General features: G+C 37.0%; 1 protein-coding gene across 5 annotated transcripts in view; it reads right to left on the bottom strand.

Moving 5' to 3' along the window:
- Positions 1–15,488, bottom strand: part of AFTPH (aftiphilin) — a 67,144-nt gene that overhangs the window by 33,804 nt on the left and 17,852 nt on the right. For all 5 annotated transcript variants that reach the window (XM_032592653.1, XM_030310703.2, XM_030310701.1 and 2 more), the window contains one exon: positions 4,845–6,802. In XM_032592653.1, coding sequence (XP_032448544.1) covers positions 4,845–6,770 — 1,926 coding nt within the window. In that variant the 5' untranslated portion in view covers positions 6,771–6,802. The remainder of the gene's footprint in view (positions 1–4,844; positions 6,803–15,488) is intronic.

Here is a 15,488-nt window from a genome sequence, read left to right as displayed (position 1 = left end):
AGAGCCAATCCCTTATTAGTCTCTTTCTCTCTCCCTCCCCCAAGTCCATCCATCTATCCATCCTGGTTCTGTTTTTCTGGAGAACCCCAAATACACCCCTATTTTGTAAACGACTCTACTGGAGTATAAGAAGTATATTGAAAATATTCAGTTTTCCAAAGGGTAAGACCAGCACCTAGGATCCTAGACTCTGGGTCTTATGCCATTCACATGCAGACCTTCTTAAAAGCATCTTGTATTTAAGGTTAATTCCTAAAGTTCCTTCAACATATTTCTAGTTAGTTTTCTTCCTTAGGAACAAAAGTTGATTAATATTAATAGTTTTAACGTTGATAAGCATTAGATCTTGCTCTGAGGTTGAAGTTTAATTTTTTTTTTTTTTTTTACATGTTTGTTTTTGAGAGAGACAGAGATAGAATGTGAGTGGGTTGGGGCAGAGAGAGAGGGAGGCACAGAATCTGAAGCAGGCTTCAGGCTCCGAGCTGTCTGCGGACAGCCTGACGCGAGGCTCGAACTCACGAGCTGTGAGATCATGACCTGAGCCGAAGTTGGACGCTCAACCGACTGAGCCACCCAGGCGCCTGAAGTGGAAGTTTGGAAGAAACATAAAATCCACTGGGTAATTTAATCTTCCATTTAAGAGGTCACCTTATGCCTTGCCATTATTAAATATTAAGTAAGATATCAAGTATAATCGACACTTGTACACTTTATCAATTCCCAATTTCAAGCTATATAAGAAGAGTGAACAACTGTAATATTCACCATGCTCTAAAAAGATGGTTTGGCCTTTCTGCACAATTTGTGCATAAATCTAACCAAGTATTTCCACCTATTTTGGAATTAAACACCAGAATGTCAATTTTTCTGAGGGAAAAATAACACAAGAAATATTAGTTTCAGGTGTATGACATAATGATACGAAATGTCTATATTGCAAAATGATCACCACAGTAAGTCTAGTTAATAGCCATCCCATACAGTTACAAATTTTTCTTTTCTTGTGAGAACTGTTACAATCCATTTTCTTAGAGATTTTCAAATATACAATACAGTATTATTAACTATAGTCACCCTGCTGTACATTACATCCACAGGACTTATTTTGTAACTGGAAGTTTATACCTTTTGACCACTTAATTTATTTGGTTGCTTACTTCTGTTTTCAGTAATAAGTTCAGGTGTTCATCTACAGAAAGGAAAACCTGCACAAATCTTAGGCAGATGATTAAATAAACAAAGGTGAAAATGTAGAATTAGAGTCAGTTTGAGAATGCTGACTTCCCAGCAAACAAACGATTTATTTATTATTTAGCAGGTTTTTTTCTTTTTTCTTTTTTTTTAATTTTTAAAGAGCAAGCGAGTAAGCAGGGGACAGGGACAGGGACAGAGAGAGAAGGAGAGAATCCCAAGCAGGCTCCACACTCAGCATGGAACCTGACGTGGAGCTCAATCCCACGACCCTACTAGGATCATTACCTGAGCCAAAATCAAGAGTCGGGTGCTCAACCAACTGTGCCACCCAGGCACCCCACCAACAATTTGGCTTATTTTACTTTAAAAGTATTCATAATTCTCTTCCTTCTTCTTTTTGTGACACTTAATTTTTAAGCCTCTCAGAAGAAATCATCTAGTAACATTTTCCCAGTAGCATAATCAAGTAGATGGCTAATAAGAAACAATTACTCATAATTTCCTTTTCTATAGCTACTTAATATAGAAATTATCAATTACCTAAATTCTCAAATAACATCCACAGCAATATTTTAAAAATTTTACCAAAACCTCAGAGTTAAATGTTGTACTTATAATATTACCGCCTTTACCATACATCTAAGATAAAGTAATCTTGGCTATTTCAATCAACTTTCCTTTCTGGAACATTAACAGGTTAAAAAAAAAAGAAAACTGTTAAAACAATATATGAAATGGTCTTTTGGAAAAAAGGACTGCTTTGAAAGTAAGGAGGACTTTTTTTTTTTTTTTTTTTTAAATCATCATTTTGTTTTGTTTTGAATTTTAGCCCAGAAAGCAAATAATAGTTTGGACCTCTTTCCAATTTGTACAACAGAGATACCACTACTTGTTTTCCTCTACGATGTGTAAGAATGTTAACAAGAAAATGAAATATACTGAGCTCTGGGTTCTCAGAAAAAAATAGTCACTGAAAGGGAAGAATAATTCTCAATAAATAGTCATGCATGACTTTACATCAAGTCATGTAAGGATTGAAATCCTCTGAGGCGACCAGATCCACATTTGAGAATTAGTTTGACTAAGAACATTTTATAAGTTTGAAAGATTTCTTCTTGGTTGACTTTTCCCTAAGTAGCAAATTATTACAATAAAGCTGTAACAACTGATGGTCTCTTGACTCAAGGAAGATATATTTTATCAGAATATGAAGACATCCTTTTGGTAGCACCCCAAAAAAGGAAAGTATTAAAAAATAGAGACCCAGACAATGTCACAGTGAAAAGAAGAAATCTGAAATGACAACTACACCATTCGTCTCATTTCTCAAAACCAAGAATTGTTCCCCATGTTTCTTTAATTGAATTAACCAAGCTATGAATCTTAAAAGACTCACAACATTCTGTCAAAGCAGAATTTGGACAAAACCACTCGAAGGCACTCTGTTTAAGGCAGAATTGTTGCATCCATGTTAAGACTGAACAGGAATAAATCATTTTAAGTTTTACCACTAAAACCCCAATGTTCACTGTCATTAATATGTGAAGATTTCTGTGCTGTCCCCAACACTTAACAAGTAGGAGAAACATTTTAAGAAAAATATCAGTAAATCGAATCCTCTCCTAGGGGGCTTAATGTACTTTTCCAGCAGATTCTGCAAAAGGAAGAAACTGCGGGCCACAAGCCTGGATCACAACAGCAGGATAAGAATAAAAATCATTTCCAACTCAGTCACTTACTCAGCATGCCTTAACCATTTCCTTACCTCAACTTCCTTCTAAAACTTATCTTTTAGCCCCTTTCAACAATTTCTTCTTTCCAAAATCCATCTCCAAGTTCTGCTCATTTTCCAAACCCATTCAGCAAAAATAAAAGTCTGAGGACCAAGCCAAACAAATCTCAGGAAGTCTTAATGTATCTTGCCACATCCATATGGTTTTTGCTCTATTTTCACAAAATAGATCATACTATAAAATTCTTATTTTTCAGTGGACTTTTGCACTCACTTTAAAATTTACTGTCATTTTATCTTCACAAAAGTCCAATGAAGTAGAGGTATGATCTTTTTATAAACAACTGAACTCAGAAGAAACTTGTCCAAAATCATAAAGCTTGTAAGAGGCCGAGTCAAGATTCAAACTCAGATTTGTAAGATTATATAAAGCTCATATACTTTACTACCTCTTCTGTCCAGTTGTCAAATTACAAATAACTTCAATCAACTTGTGTAACAAAAAGGTCCTTTTTGAACTGGTCATACTTTAAAATTCATTATCTGATGATGCTAAAAGTTCTAAGGCTATAAATTAAAGATCATTCAATACCAGTGTCACCTTACAGTAAGATGAGACTCAACAGGGAAAGGATTAGGTCAAAATCAACAGTCTTGCCTTTGCATTATATAATTAGTTCACTCCTTGCAAGCTTCTACTTCCATAATAAATTAATCAACAGGAAAAATATACATTAGCCAAACCATATAAAAACCGAATTAGCAAATTAAGCTATTCAGACACTCAAAGTCAAATGAAAAGTAATTAGCTATGCACACCGCCTGGTAATACCATAACAGTATTTTCACCTATCAAAGCAATGATGTATAACCATTTCAACTGACACTCAGACTTTGGAAATATGTCCAATTGAAAATGGTTTGCTTGGCAAAAGATAACTGGGAGAGTTTGGGGAATTTTATTCTCAGTATCTCTAAAAGAAGCTGGTAGGACAAGTGTTCCCTGAAACAGTTGTCAATATAAAGCAGTGATTTTCTGGGGAGTTTTCTTTCCGATACCTCCGGGATTGAGGAAAGGTTAGGTTTAGCACAGGGTACAACTCAGGACCGGGGAATAACCTGGATATTAAGCTGCGTCTCTAGGGGCTACTTTAGGTCAAGATAAATCTCAGTGAATCTTCTCTGAAAAAGTCTGGGACAGAAAAGGATAAAGTACAGGCCCTGGCAGGTAAAAATATTCTCCCTGACACACTTATTCCACAATAAGTGTAAACATAAATGTACATTTGCAAGAAATTATAAGCAAATAAATACAGTTCTAGTCTTCTCGTACCCTCATCCCAGGTCTTTAGTGGCTGTCAAATTATGAAGTCCAAATCTGCTTTGCTCAAATTCTTTTTCTATCCTTCAATTCCCTATAGCCTTCAGCTCAGGTTGAGGTTTCAAATTCTGCTTGCTCTCTGCCACACTCAAAACTGTACTTCAATTTCCTAGGTCTTTGATGGACAAAATTAAGAGACATTATTTTCTGAAACTTAAAAAAACATCTACTAAATCTGAGTTTAACTTTCTTCTAAAATCACTGTAAAGGCAGAAACTGAAGGATTCACTGGACTAGTTAGCTAATTAATGAATTTTTACGTAAGTGATATTTATGTTAATCAAAAAATCAAGCTGCTGAGTTTCTGTAAATATTAAACCCATTGAAATAAAGAAAAACCTCACCAAACATTACTTATCGTAGGACTGTCCATTTAAAGTTTACCAAAGCGTTGTGAAAAATGTAATCCACAAATCAAGCAAGCATTATGTATCATAAGAGACTCCTTCAACAGGTACCCAATTTAAAAATACTTTCTGAAAAGCTGAATTGCCTCCACGGCAATTATTATACAAAATAAAGAAAACCAGTAAATACCTGAACTGAAGTGGCTGTTTCCTGTAAATGGCCACCAGCAACTGCTCCTTTGGAAGTTGCTAAAGGGACACTGTGCATTTTGGGGGTTCCTGGAGTATCAATCTTTTCATCTGTCCTATGTGACTGCCAGGCTTCCTTTCGATGGTGAGATTCAGCAGCCTGCTGGTCTCCAAAAGTAGCCCAAGAACAACTATCTTTCTGTCCATCCTCAAAGGCATTCCAATCTACAACTTGGCTAGGCCCAGCTGAACTGAAGTCCGCAAAATCATCAGAGTCTTGAAAAGCACTGAGGTCCTCTCGAATATTTGGCACAGAATCAAAATCTCCAAATTCACCTTCTTGCTCAATTTCCAGTTTTGAAACAGGATCAGTGCCTGTCCCAGAAGACTTTCCCACCAACTTACATTCCTCTGATAAACTATCAGAAGTCTGTTTTAGGTCGGACTCAGTAAATAGAATTTCATCTTGGCAAGAAACAGCATTTGTATCCCCAAATTCTCCAAAGTCATCACCTGGTTCACTAAAATGTGGAAAGTGCTCTGAGGACTCTTCGAAAGTGATATCGCTCATTGAATCTTGGGTACCAGTAACAAAAGGTGGAGTCGTGCCACTGGCTGTGCCGAAGTCACCAAAATCATCCTCGTTAGTATCATTGCAAGTCACAAAGTCATTACTACTGTCACCATTTTTTACACTTAAAGAATCATCCAGAACGTTTTCTTCTGTAGGATCAATGCTGGGGCTTTGGGAGTCAGTAAACTTTTTACTTTCTTCTTTGGAAGAACCAACTTCATCATCAGCATCAGAAGTTTTAATAGAATCCATGCATAGGTCAGCACACTTAGAAGTAAACAAATCAAGTTTTTCCTCAGTTTTACATTCTCTCATACTGGCTTCTGAATTATCAGCTGAGTCTGCCAAACTCCAAGGCTTTGAGTGAACTGATTTTAAAAATTCATCCTGTTGCAATGTTGGAAGGCCTTGTTTTTCAGTACTGAAACCTCTGGTACTCATTATGCTTATTTCTGAAACACAAACCTGATCCTCTCCATCAATGTCTCCTTTATCGTCAAAGCTTCTACCCAAAGACAGTGCTTTTACAGAACTCAGTTCACTGACTCTATTAATTTTATTATTTTCCTGAATGGTTAATGCTTCTCTATCATTTAAAACTGCACATCCTATATCTTCTAGTTGTATCCTTTCCTTTTTGGAAAATGTGGCAAAATCTGCAAATTCCTCAGCAGGACTAGGTGCACAGTCTAAGTTATAGTCAGTACTATGAGTGCTAAGAGGCTTTCGTCCTTTTGAATCGGCTTCGGTGTCCAGATCATCTGTTCCCTGAGGATTCACAGTTTCCAATACTGCAAACCCGTTTGTTAGAATCTCCAGACAAGGAGGCTTTTCACCATTGCAGCTCTCTAACTGCTTGTTTTGGTGAACAACATTCGTATCAGTTCTAAAATCTCCTGGAGAGAAACTTTCAGGTGTTCCAACATTCTGTCTCTGCTTCACTATAGTATTTAAATCTCCTGGACTTTCTATGCCATCAATGGAAGTATCTAAAGTTTTAGATGAAATTATTTCTTTGCTGGTGGTAGAAAGTAAAACGTCAGACTGTCCTTTCACAGGAGAAGAAAGTTCAGCAGTGATGTCTTTATCATTACCATTCTTAATGGATTTAAAGCTAGTAAGGCTATCTACATTTTCTGAGAAATCATGAATTGGCATAAAATGGTTTGAAGGTACAAACTCTTCCTTGGGACGAGTATAATCTGGTGTATCAAAGTCAACAAATCCTACACCAGAAGGGCTAACTTCTGAAAACCCACCAAATTCCCCAAATTCATCATCATCATCATCCTCGGCTCCATTGTCTAGTGGTGGTGGGGATGAAGAGTACATTCGAATGATGTCTGGCTCCATTGTTCAATTGCTTTCAAATAATTAATTTACACCTGAAAAAACAAAACAACAGGTTTTTTTTTTTTTTTTCTTGGAGGGGACAGATTACGTATACAACGTCTTTCAAAACTCTCTCAAAGCTATTTCAAACCCATGAAAATTTACAGTGCTTTGTTTTGGACCTTTTAAATTCTTTTTCTCTTAGGTAAGATGACTTTACACAGCTATAATGGCAAAAAAAATTTTCTCTTTCCTAGTGTATGTTTCTAAGAACATTGGTGTTACACTACTGAATTTGGGGATTCCAGGAAATTTTGAATAAACACAAAAGTAGATCTACAAAATTCTCTCTTGGAGCACTTGCTTATTCTCTTAAGCTTGCTTTCTAGTCCACTGGAGATTCAGAGCCTGCCTTATGGATTTGTGAGTTCTTTATAAATAAGACATGAAAATTTTTCTTTAATAATTGCTATTCAATTCAACGTTTATTTCTGACCCAAGTTAAATTTTAACAGACTTTACTTTTAGAGCAATTTTAGGTTCATTGAGATGGTAAGTGAATTCCTAGATCTTCCCCACCCCCATTCATCCACAGCCTCATTTATTACAGACATCCTCCAGCAGAGTAGTATATCTGTTACAACTGATGAACCTACATTGACATACATCGTTATTACCCAAAGTCCATGATTTATATTAGGGTTTGCTCTGTGTTGTACATTCTATGTGTTAGGACAAATGCGTTAATTACAGTATCACAGAGTAATTTCAATGCTCTAAAAACCCTCAGTTCCATTATACATCCCTCTCTCCCCTGTGCCTGGCAACCACTGATCTTTTTACTGTCTCCACAGTTTTGCTTTTTGGGATGTCACAGAGTTGGAATCATACAGTACGTAGACATACATATGTCACACGATATGTAGCCTGTACATACTGTATGATTAGCTTCTTTCATTTAATAACATGCATCTAAGCTTCCTCCAGGTCTTTTCATGGTTGATGGCTCATTTCTTTTCAGCACTGAATAATATTCCATTGTCTGGATGTACCGCATTTTAATTTAGTTTTATAACTTTTCACTACTGAAGTCATTTAAGTTGCAAAAACAGTACAGAGCTCTCATGTATACTCCAACCAGTTTCCCACACTGATAATGCGGTAAATAACTCTAGTACCTGTTCAAACCAGAAAACTGACATCAGTACACCATTAACTCAGTTACACACTTTGTTTAGATTTGACCATTTTTCTGTGTGTGTGTAATTCTATGAAATTTTATCACATATGCAGATTAGATTCAAGTAACCAACACTACAACTAGGATAAGAACTGTTGCAAAAATAGTTCAGTAATATTCATCAATATAAAGAAACTCCCTTGAGGTGCCTGGGTAGCTCAGTCAGCTAACCATCTGACTCTTGATTTTAGCTCAGGTCCTGATCTCGAGGCTTGTGGGTTTAAGCCCCATATGGGGCTCAGAGCTGACAGTGCAGAGCCTGCTCGGGATTCCACCCCCCCCCCCCATCTCTCTGCCCCTCCTCCATGCTCTAATTCTCAGAATAAACTTAAAAAAAAACCAAAAACCTCATTCGTGTTACCTCTCAATACACCCTCCCCTAAACCCTAACTCCTGTCAGCCACTGATCTGTTCCCCATAATTTTGCTACTTCATAAGTACTTATTATGTAAATGGAATTACACAATATGTAATTCTTTGGAGGTGTTTTTTCCCCCCCACTCAGCTTAATGCCCTTGAAATCCATCCATGTTGTTGCATGTCAAGAATTCATTCTTTTTTATTGCCAAGTTGTATTCCATTATATAGCTGCACCAGATTGTGTGCCAGTTCATTCAATTTAGGACTTGTTGGCTGTTTCTTGTATTTTACAATTACAAATAAAGCTGCTATGAATATTTGTGTACAGATTGTTGTCTGACCACCTGTTTTTATTTCTCTAATATGAATTCCCAAGAGTGCAAATGCTTGGTCACATTAAGTTTACTTTACAAGAAACTGTAAAACTGTTTTCCAAAGTTAATTTTTATGGGACCAAATCAATTCAACTGTTCACTAGTAATTTTCATTAATTTGCTTTCATATAAGCTTGAGATTTAATTTTTTTTTTCTAATTTTACACGGTTTTCTTTCCGTTTTTAATACATCCAGAATTTTGGTATACGATCTAAAGCAAAGGTCTAATTTTTTTTTTCCTAAATAGCCAAGCAATTATCCTAATCCCATTTATTGAATAATCTTTCCCATATCTATTAGTTTATGATATCTTCTTCACCTAACTTCTCTTTTAAATATTTATTTAATCTCTACACCCAACACGGGGCTCAAACTCATGGATTCGAGATCAAGAGTCACATGCTTTTTGGACTGAACCAGCCAGGTGCCCCTCTCTATATATTTAACTCTTAAATGGAATCTACGTCTGAGTTACCCTGTTCCTCTATACTATGTCAAAAATGCCATAAGACAGATTTACATTAAAAGCAAAGGGAAAATTAACAAAAGTCCTAGAACAAAACCAGCCTATAAATTGATACTTCCAGTGAACTAAACTGAAGCCCAATGAATTGGTATTTTCTGCCACTCACGGTTGCCACGTTAGATACGTGAATACTTTACCACAAAACTTCGTAAGCTCAAAACAAAACAACCACTTCCTTCTAATTCTCAGAATAAAGTTTCATAAAGTCTTCCAACTTTAGGGAGAAGGTACCATACAAACCACTTAATTTAATTAGATATGAGGAAAATGAGGCCTACTGATGAGCAAGTTTCTCAAAGGTCATACAGCTGGTTAGAGAATGGTTTCAGAATTTTGAAAATGATCTTTGAGGTCAATGGTCACTGAGAGTTATTTGAAAGAAATGGAGCAAATCATAAAAGTAAAAGACTCCATTGTAACAGATCTATTTTAAACTGTCTTCCTTACAAAATCAGCATCATAAAGAAGGGAATGATGGCTTTACTTCCTGAGATACCTTCTTTTTTGCTCTTTAAATAAGAAAAAAAAAACAGTAAAAGATACATATAAACCCTTAATTTTCTCCTTTGTCTAGAGTCCTAATAACCCTAATAACCCATTTCAATGCTTAAGTATACAGGGTTATTTGACCTCTAACAGTTTCTCTGTGATTATGAAGTTCCTATTATTCAAAAATACTCTGTTAACGAGTGTGTGGAGAAAAGGACATTTGCACACACATACTGCAGGTGGGTGTGTAAATTGTTAGAAGGCTTATAGAAGGCAATATGGCTATACCACACAAACTTTCTTTTCCTTAAAAATAAAACAAAATGCTCCAAAAGGGATTATTTAAGCAAATTATGCTTTGTCCTTCCAATAACATACTATGTAGCCATTCGTATCATGATTACTTTTTTTTTTTTTTTTTAATTTAAAAGCATTCACTTGGGGCGCCTGGGTGGCTCAGTCGGTTAAGCGGCCGACTTCGGCTCAGGTCATGATCTCGCGGTCCGTGAGTTCAAGCCCTGCGTCGGGCTCTGTGCTGACCGCTCAAAGCCTGGAGCCTGTTTCAGATTCTGTGTCTCCCTCTCTCTCTGACCCTTCCCCGTTCATGCTCTGTCTCTGTCTCAAAAATAAATAAATGTTAAAAAAAAAAATTAAAAAATAAAAATAAAAGCATTCACAATGGTGGCAGCATGTCAAAAGGACACAAAAGGCAGCCTGAAGTGATTCTTACTGGTAAAAATCAGTGATAAGCATCAAAATAAAGACAGTAATGGATTATAATCCACTGAATAACCAACTATCAGTCCTCAAATATAAACATGTTAAGATACTGCAGTTTCAAAATAGCTCCCCACAACATACTCAATTATAAAAGAAAGCAGTGTAACTTTACAGCGGTGAAAGCTGACACTTCATCAAATGATCAAAGTGAACATCATTAGCAACGGGAATATCAAAATTCCACACCACCTGACAAGGCACAACAAGAACACAGGATCACTTCTGGAATATTCCTGCCCAGAATATACAACCTGAATCGATTCATGAGGTAACGTCAGACAAATTCAAACTGAGAGTCTGCAAAACAGCTGGTCTGTAATCTTCAAAAGTATCACTATCATGAAAATTAAGGAAAAACTTAAGAACTGTTCCAGATTGAAGACAACTAAAGAGACAAGTAAATTTAACACCTGATTTTTAACTAGCTTCCCTTTCTATACAGGTCATTATTGGGACCACTGTGAAACTTGAATAGTGTCCAAGGACTAGATAGCAGAAATGTATTGATGCTCATTTCTTGGTTTTGAGAGTGGTATTGTGCTTATGTAAGAGAATGTCCTTGGCTGTAGGAAATGCACGCTAAAATACTTGGGAGAGACGGTACATCAGGTTGGCAACAGTCCCAAATTATTCCAGATAAAGACTTATTTGTACTGCACTTCCAACTTTTTATAGGATTGTGATCACCAATCACCTCAAGATGAAAATGAAAAAAGTTAAAAGAATTCAAGATCTATGTTTGCATTTAAATGTGTACACTGTATAATAAACGTGTTACTTACATAGCATTTAAGAAATTGTGACAATACATAAAATTTACTATTAAATTTTTTAAATGGACTATTTTAACAATTTTTAAGTGTAGATTTCAGTGACATTAAGTACATTCACATTGTTGTGCAACCATCACCACCACTCATCTTTACAACTGTATCTTCCAAAATATTAAAGTGTTTCCTGTACTCATTAAACAACAGCTCCCCATTCTCCCTCCTCCCAGCTCCTGCGACCACCATTCTATTTTGTCTCCACGAATTTGGTCAGTCTAGGTATCTCATGTAAGTGAAATTGCACACTATTTGTCCTTTTGTGACTGGCTTATTGCACTTAGCATCAAGTCCTCAAGGTACCTGTTGTAGGGCCAGTGTCAGAAGTTCATCCTTTTAAAGGCTGAATATCATTCCACTGTATGCATCTACTATCATCTGTTGGTAGACACTTGGGTTGCTTCCACCTTCTGGCCACTGTGAATAATGCCGCTATGAACACAGCTGTACATCTTATTTTAATTTTTAATTTTGAAATAGACTAACAAAGTTGCAAACACAGTAGACACCTGCACACTCTTCACCTAGCCCCCCCAATGGTGAATCTTACATAGCTCCAGTAGAGGAGAAAACTGAAAACTGACCCTGTTGGTCCATTACTATTAATTAGACTACGGACGTTATTCAGTCTTGACCATTAAAAAAGAAACCAAAAACTTGCATCCACTTGTGTTCGTGTGTAATTCTGTTCAATTCTATCCCATGTATAGATCTGTGTAACTACCACAACTATCAAGATACAGAACTACTCCCTCTCCCCCCCACCCCCATCCCTGTCAACCACTGATCTGCTTTCTGTCTCCATGGTTTTGTCATTTCAAAAGTGTTACGTAAATGAAATTATACACTACATAACCTTTTGAAGTTGACTTTTTCCCCACTAAGTATAATGCCCTTAAGGTCTGTCCTGGTTACTGTGTGTATCAATAGGTCAATCAGTTTTTGCTAGGTAGTATTCTATGGTACAGATATACCACTTTGTTCAACCACTCAACAACTGAATGCGAGGAGTTATTTCCTATATTTTATTGTAAATAGTATACACAATACATTAGTAATATATGTAACAGCATCTTTAAGTAGTATACATAATAAAGATGCTAACAACTTTTATGTACAGGTTTTGTTGTGAATAGAAGTTCTTATTTTCTGGGATAAATGCCCAAGAGTGTGATTACTGGGTTCTGCGGTAAGTGCATGTTTAGTTTTGAAAAAGGTTGCCAAACTCTTTTTCAGAGTGCTGTACCACTTCACCTTCCCACAGTATTTTTTTTTTTTTTTTTAAAGAACCACCTGTGATGTTTCTTATTAGAATCTGTTCACAGTTAACCTACTGCTCTTCCTAAAACTTTTCATTGTTTGAAACATTTGATTGGTTTAGGCCCCTTTCAAACTCAGGTGTTAAGGAAATACCAAGATCTGAATAAGAGTTTGTAACCAAACAAACCAACATAGAAAATAGTTTTTCTTCCTGTCCTAAAAGTACTCTCTCCTACATGCAACAGGCTGTCAGTCTCCCACACTATGAATATTTCCATATTTCTCAAAACCATGTCACCTACTGATGGGAAGAACTTGGGCTGCATATTCCCCTTCAGTAGGTCTTGGTTCTGGCCCACCTCATCCTTCAAAAATCTAAGAGAATGCCACTCTCAAGTTTCAATCAAGAACGCCAACCAGCCAGTGTGGAGGAGGAGTGAAATTTTCCAAAAAAAAATTCTTCCGTGTCCAGGCCAACTCAGTAAAATTTGTTAGATGAAGTATTATTTGTTGTTAATTGAAGTATTATTTGTATGATGAATTAGCATATGAAGTTCGACTTAGATAATTAAAAGTGTGTCTATTCTGAGAGAGCACGCGTGCACACACATGCAAGCAGAAGGAGGGGCAGAGAGAATCTCAAGCAGGCTCCATGCTATCAGCACAGAGTCTGACGCAGGGACTCTATCCCACAACCATGAGAGCATGACCTGAGATGAAATCAAGAGTCGGACACTTAACCGCCTGAGCCACCCAGGCGCCCCCCCCCTTTTCTTTTACACAGAAAATATGGATTTTAGCTATTCCTAACAGGAAAAAGAAAGAGAGATAGATGAGCTACTTTAATACTGTGCCTGGCACATAGCAACCTTAAATGTTTCTTCATCCTTCATAATAGACAACTTACTCCTTACTCCACACAAGGATTTCAAAACACTTGTCTAATTTCTTTATAATCCGAACAAGCATATTCACACGTGTGTGTATGTGTAGAAGGATGTGTTCAACTCCCCATTTTTATGCCTGCTTATTTCAAGACCTCTTACAGTGAAATAAACAAGTAATGGGGGTATCTAGGAAAGATTCACGCCATAGTATACACAAAAAGTAGACATGGAGCTTTCATGTCTGGGTACATGGGGGATCCTAAAGTTAGAGCATAAGGCAGAGAATTTGGGCAGACCTCCTGCACTTTGTAGAGATCTATGGGAAATCACATCCTTATACAGAGACTAGGAGACAACATAAGTGAAAAACAGTAAACACAAATGCAAGCCAAAAAAAAGACCTTCAGGGCTACACACCACGAAAATCAAAGGATCTTAGCTTTGGGAATTCTAATATAAAAGGTCCAATGAGAGGAGTCAGGGGAACAATCCAGAAGTTTAGTAGCAATCGGCAGTGGAATACTGAGTCCTGAGCCAGATTAGCAGCCAGGGTGGCAAGGTGTACAATAGGTGAGAGTGATTCAATATTAATCTCTCATAAGAAAAGAAGCTGCACCTGCTCAAGGAGTTCTAGCCTCATATCTGAAATGGTCATGGAAAAGAAGAGATGGGGAGTCTATAAGTGGAAAGCTGTGGGGTCAAGTGGAAAGGTGGGCCTGGGAAGGCAGAGGACTCAAAGGATGAATAGGGCTAACTATCACCTAAGATTAAAAAAAAAATTTTTTTTAATGTTTATTTACTTTTGAGACAGAGAGAGACAGAGCATGAACGGGGGAGGGTCAGAGAGAGGGAGACACAGAACCTGAAACAGGCTCCAGGCTCTGAGCTGTCAGCACAGAGCCCGACACGGGACCTGAACTCACGGACCGCGAGATCATGACCTGAGCCGAAGTCAGCCGCTTAACCGACTGAGCCACCCAGGCGCCCCTAAGATTATCAGGCAATTAAAAAAGTTTCCCAAGAGGAACAAAGTTGGAGGACTTCAACCACCAGATACCAAGACTCAGTTTAAAGCTACATCATCATGTAATAATAAAGACAGCACTGCAGTGTGGTGGGGAAAGGACAGCCTTGTTTTACAAGTGGTGCTTAGATCAAGTGAATATCCACACAAGGGGAATCAATCTTTGATTCTACCTAATATCTCACACAAAAATCAGCTCCAGACAGGTTATAGACCTAAATGTGAAAGGTAAAAAAACAATCAACCTTCTAAGAAGGTAACTTAAGAGATTATTTTCATGACCTTAGGGAAGGCAAGGTGTTTTAAATAAGACATAGAAAGCAGTAATCATAAAAGAGAATATGATACACTGGACTTCATGAAGGTTTAAAACCTATGTCCACCTAAAGAACAGCATTAAGAGAGTGGAAAGGCAAGCCATTGCCCAGAAGATATTTGTGGTTACATGTAACTGTCAAAGAACTCATACCCAAAATATATAAGGAATTCCTACAAATCAATGTGAGACAACCCAACAGAAAAATGGCCAAAATATATGAACAGGTAAATCACAAAAGAGGATATCCAAATGGCCAATAAGCATGTGAAAAGTCATCAGAGAAATGCACATTAAAACCATGGTATCAACACTAATATGCACCCAGTAGAATAGCTAAAATTAAAACAAAATAACATTAACCACAGCTACTGATGGCAACAGCATGAAACAAGTGGTATTCTCATACTTCAATGGCTGGAATGTAAGTTGGTATACCCATTTGGAGAACTGTTTGGCAGTATTTACTAAAACCATACCTGGTACGTACACCACAAAGGTGAGTACATACATGCACTGAAAGACATGTACAAGACTGCTCAGGACAACTTTATTCTTAACTGAAAATAACCCAAATAACAGATGCTTAAAATAAACCATGGTATATACATACAGTGGGGTACATGGCAATGAAATGAATTACTTACTACATGCA

The sequence above is a fragment of the Lynx canadensis genome, chromosome A3, assembly GCF_007474595.2.
Source record: "Lynx canadensis isolate LIC74 chromosome A3, mLynCan4.pri.v2, whole genome shotgun sequence".
NCBI lineage: Eukaryota > Metazoa > Chordata > Mammalia > Carnivora > Felidae > Lynx > Lynx canadensis.
The sequence above is the reverse complement of the archived record's forward strand: the minus strand, read 5'-3'. Positions and strand labels throughout refer to the sequence as shown.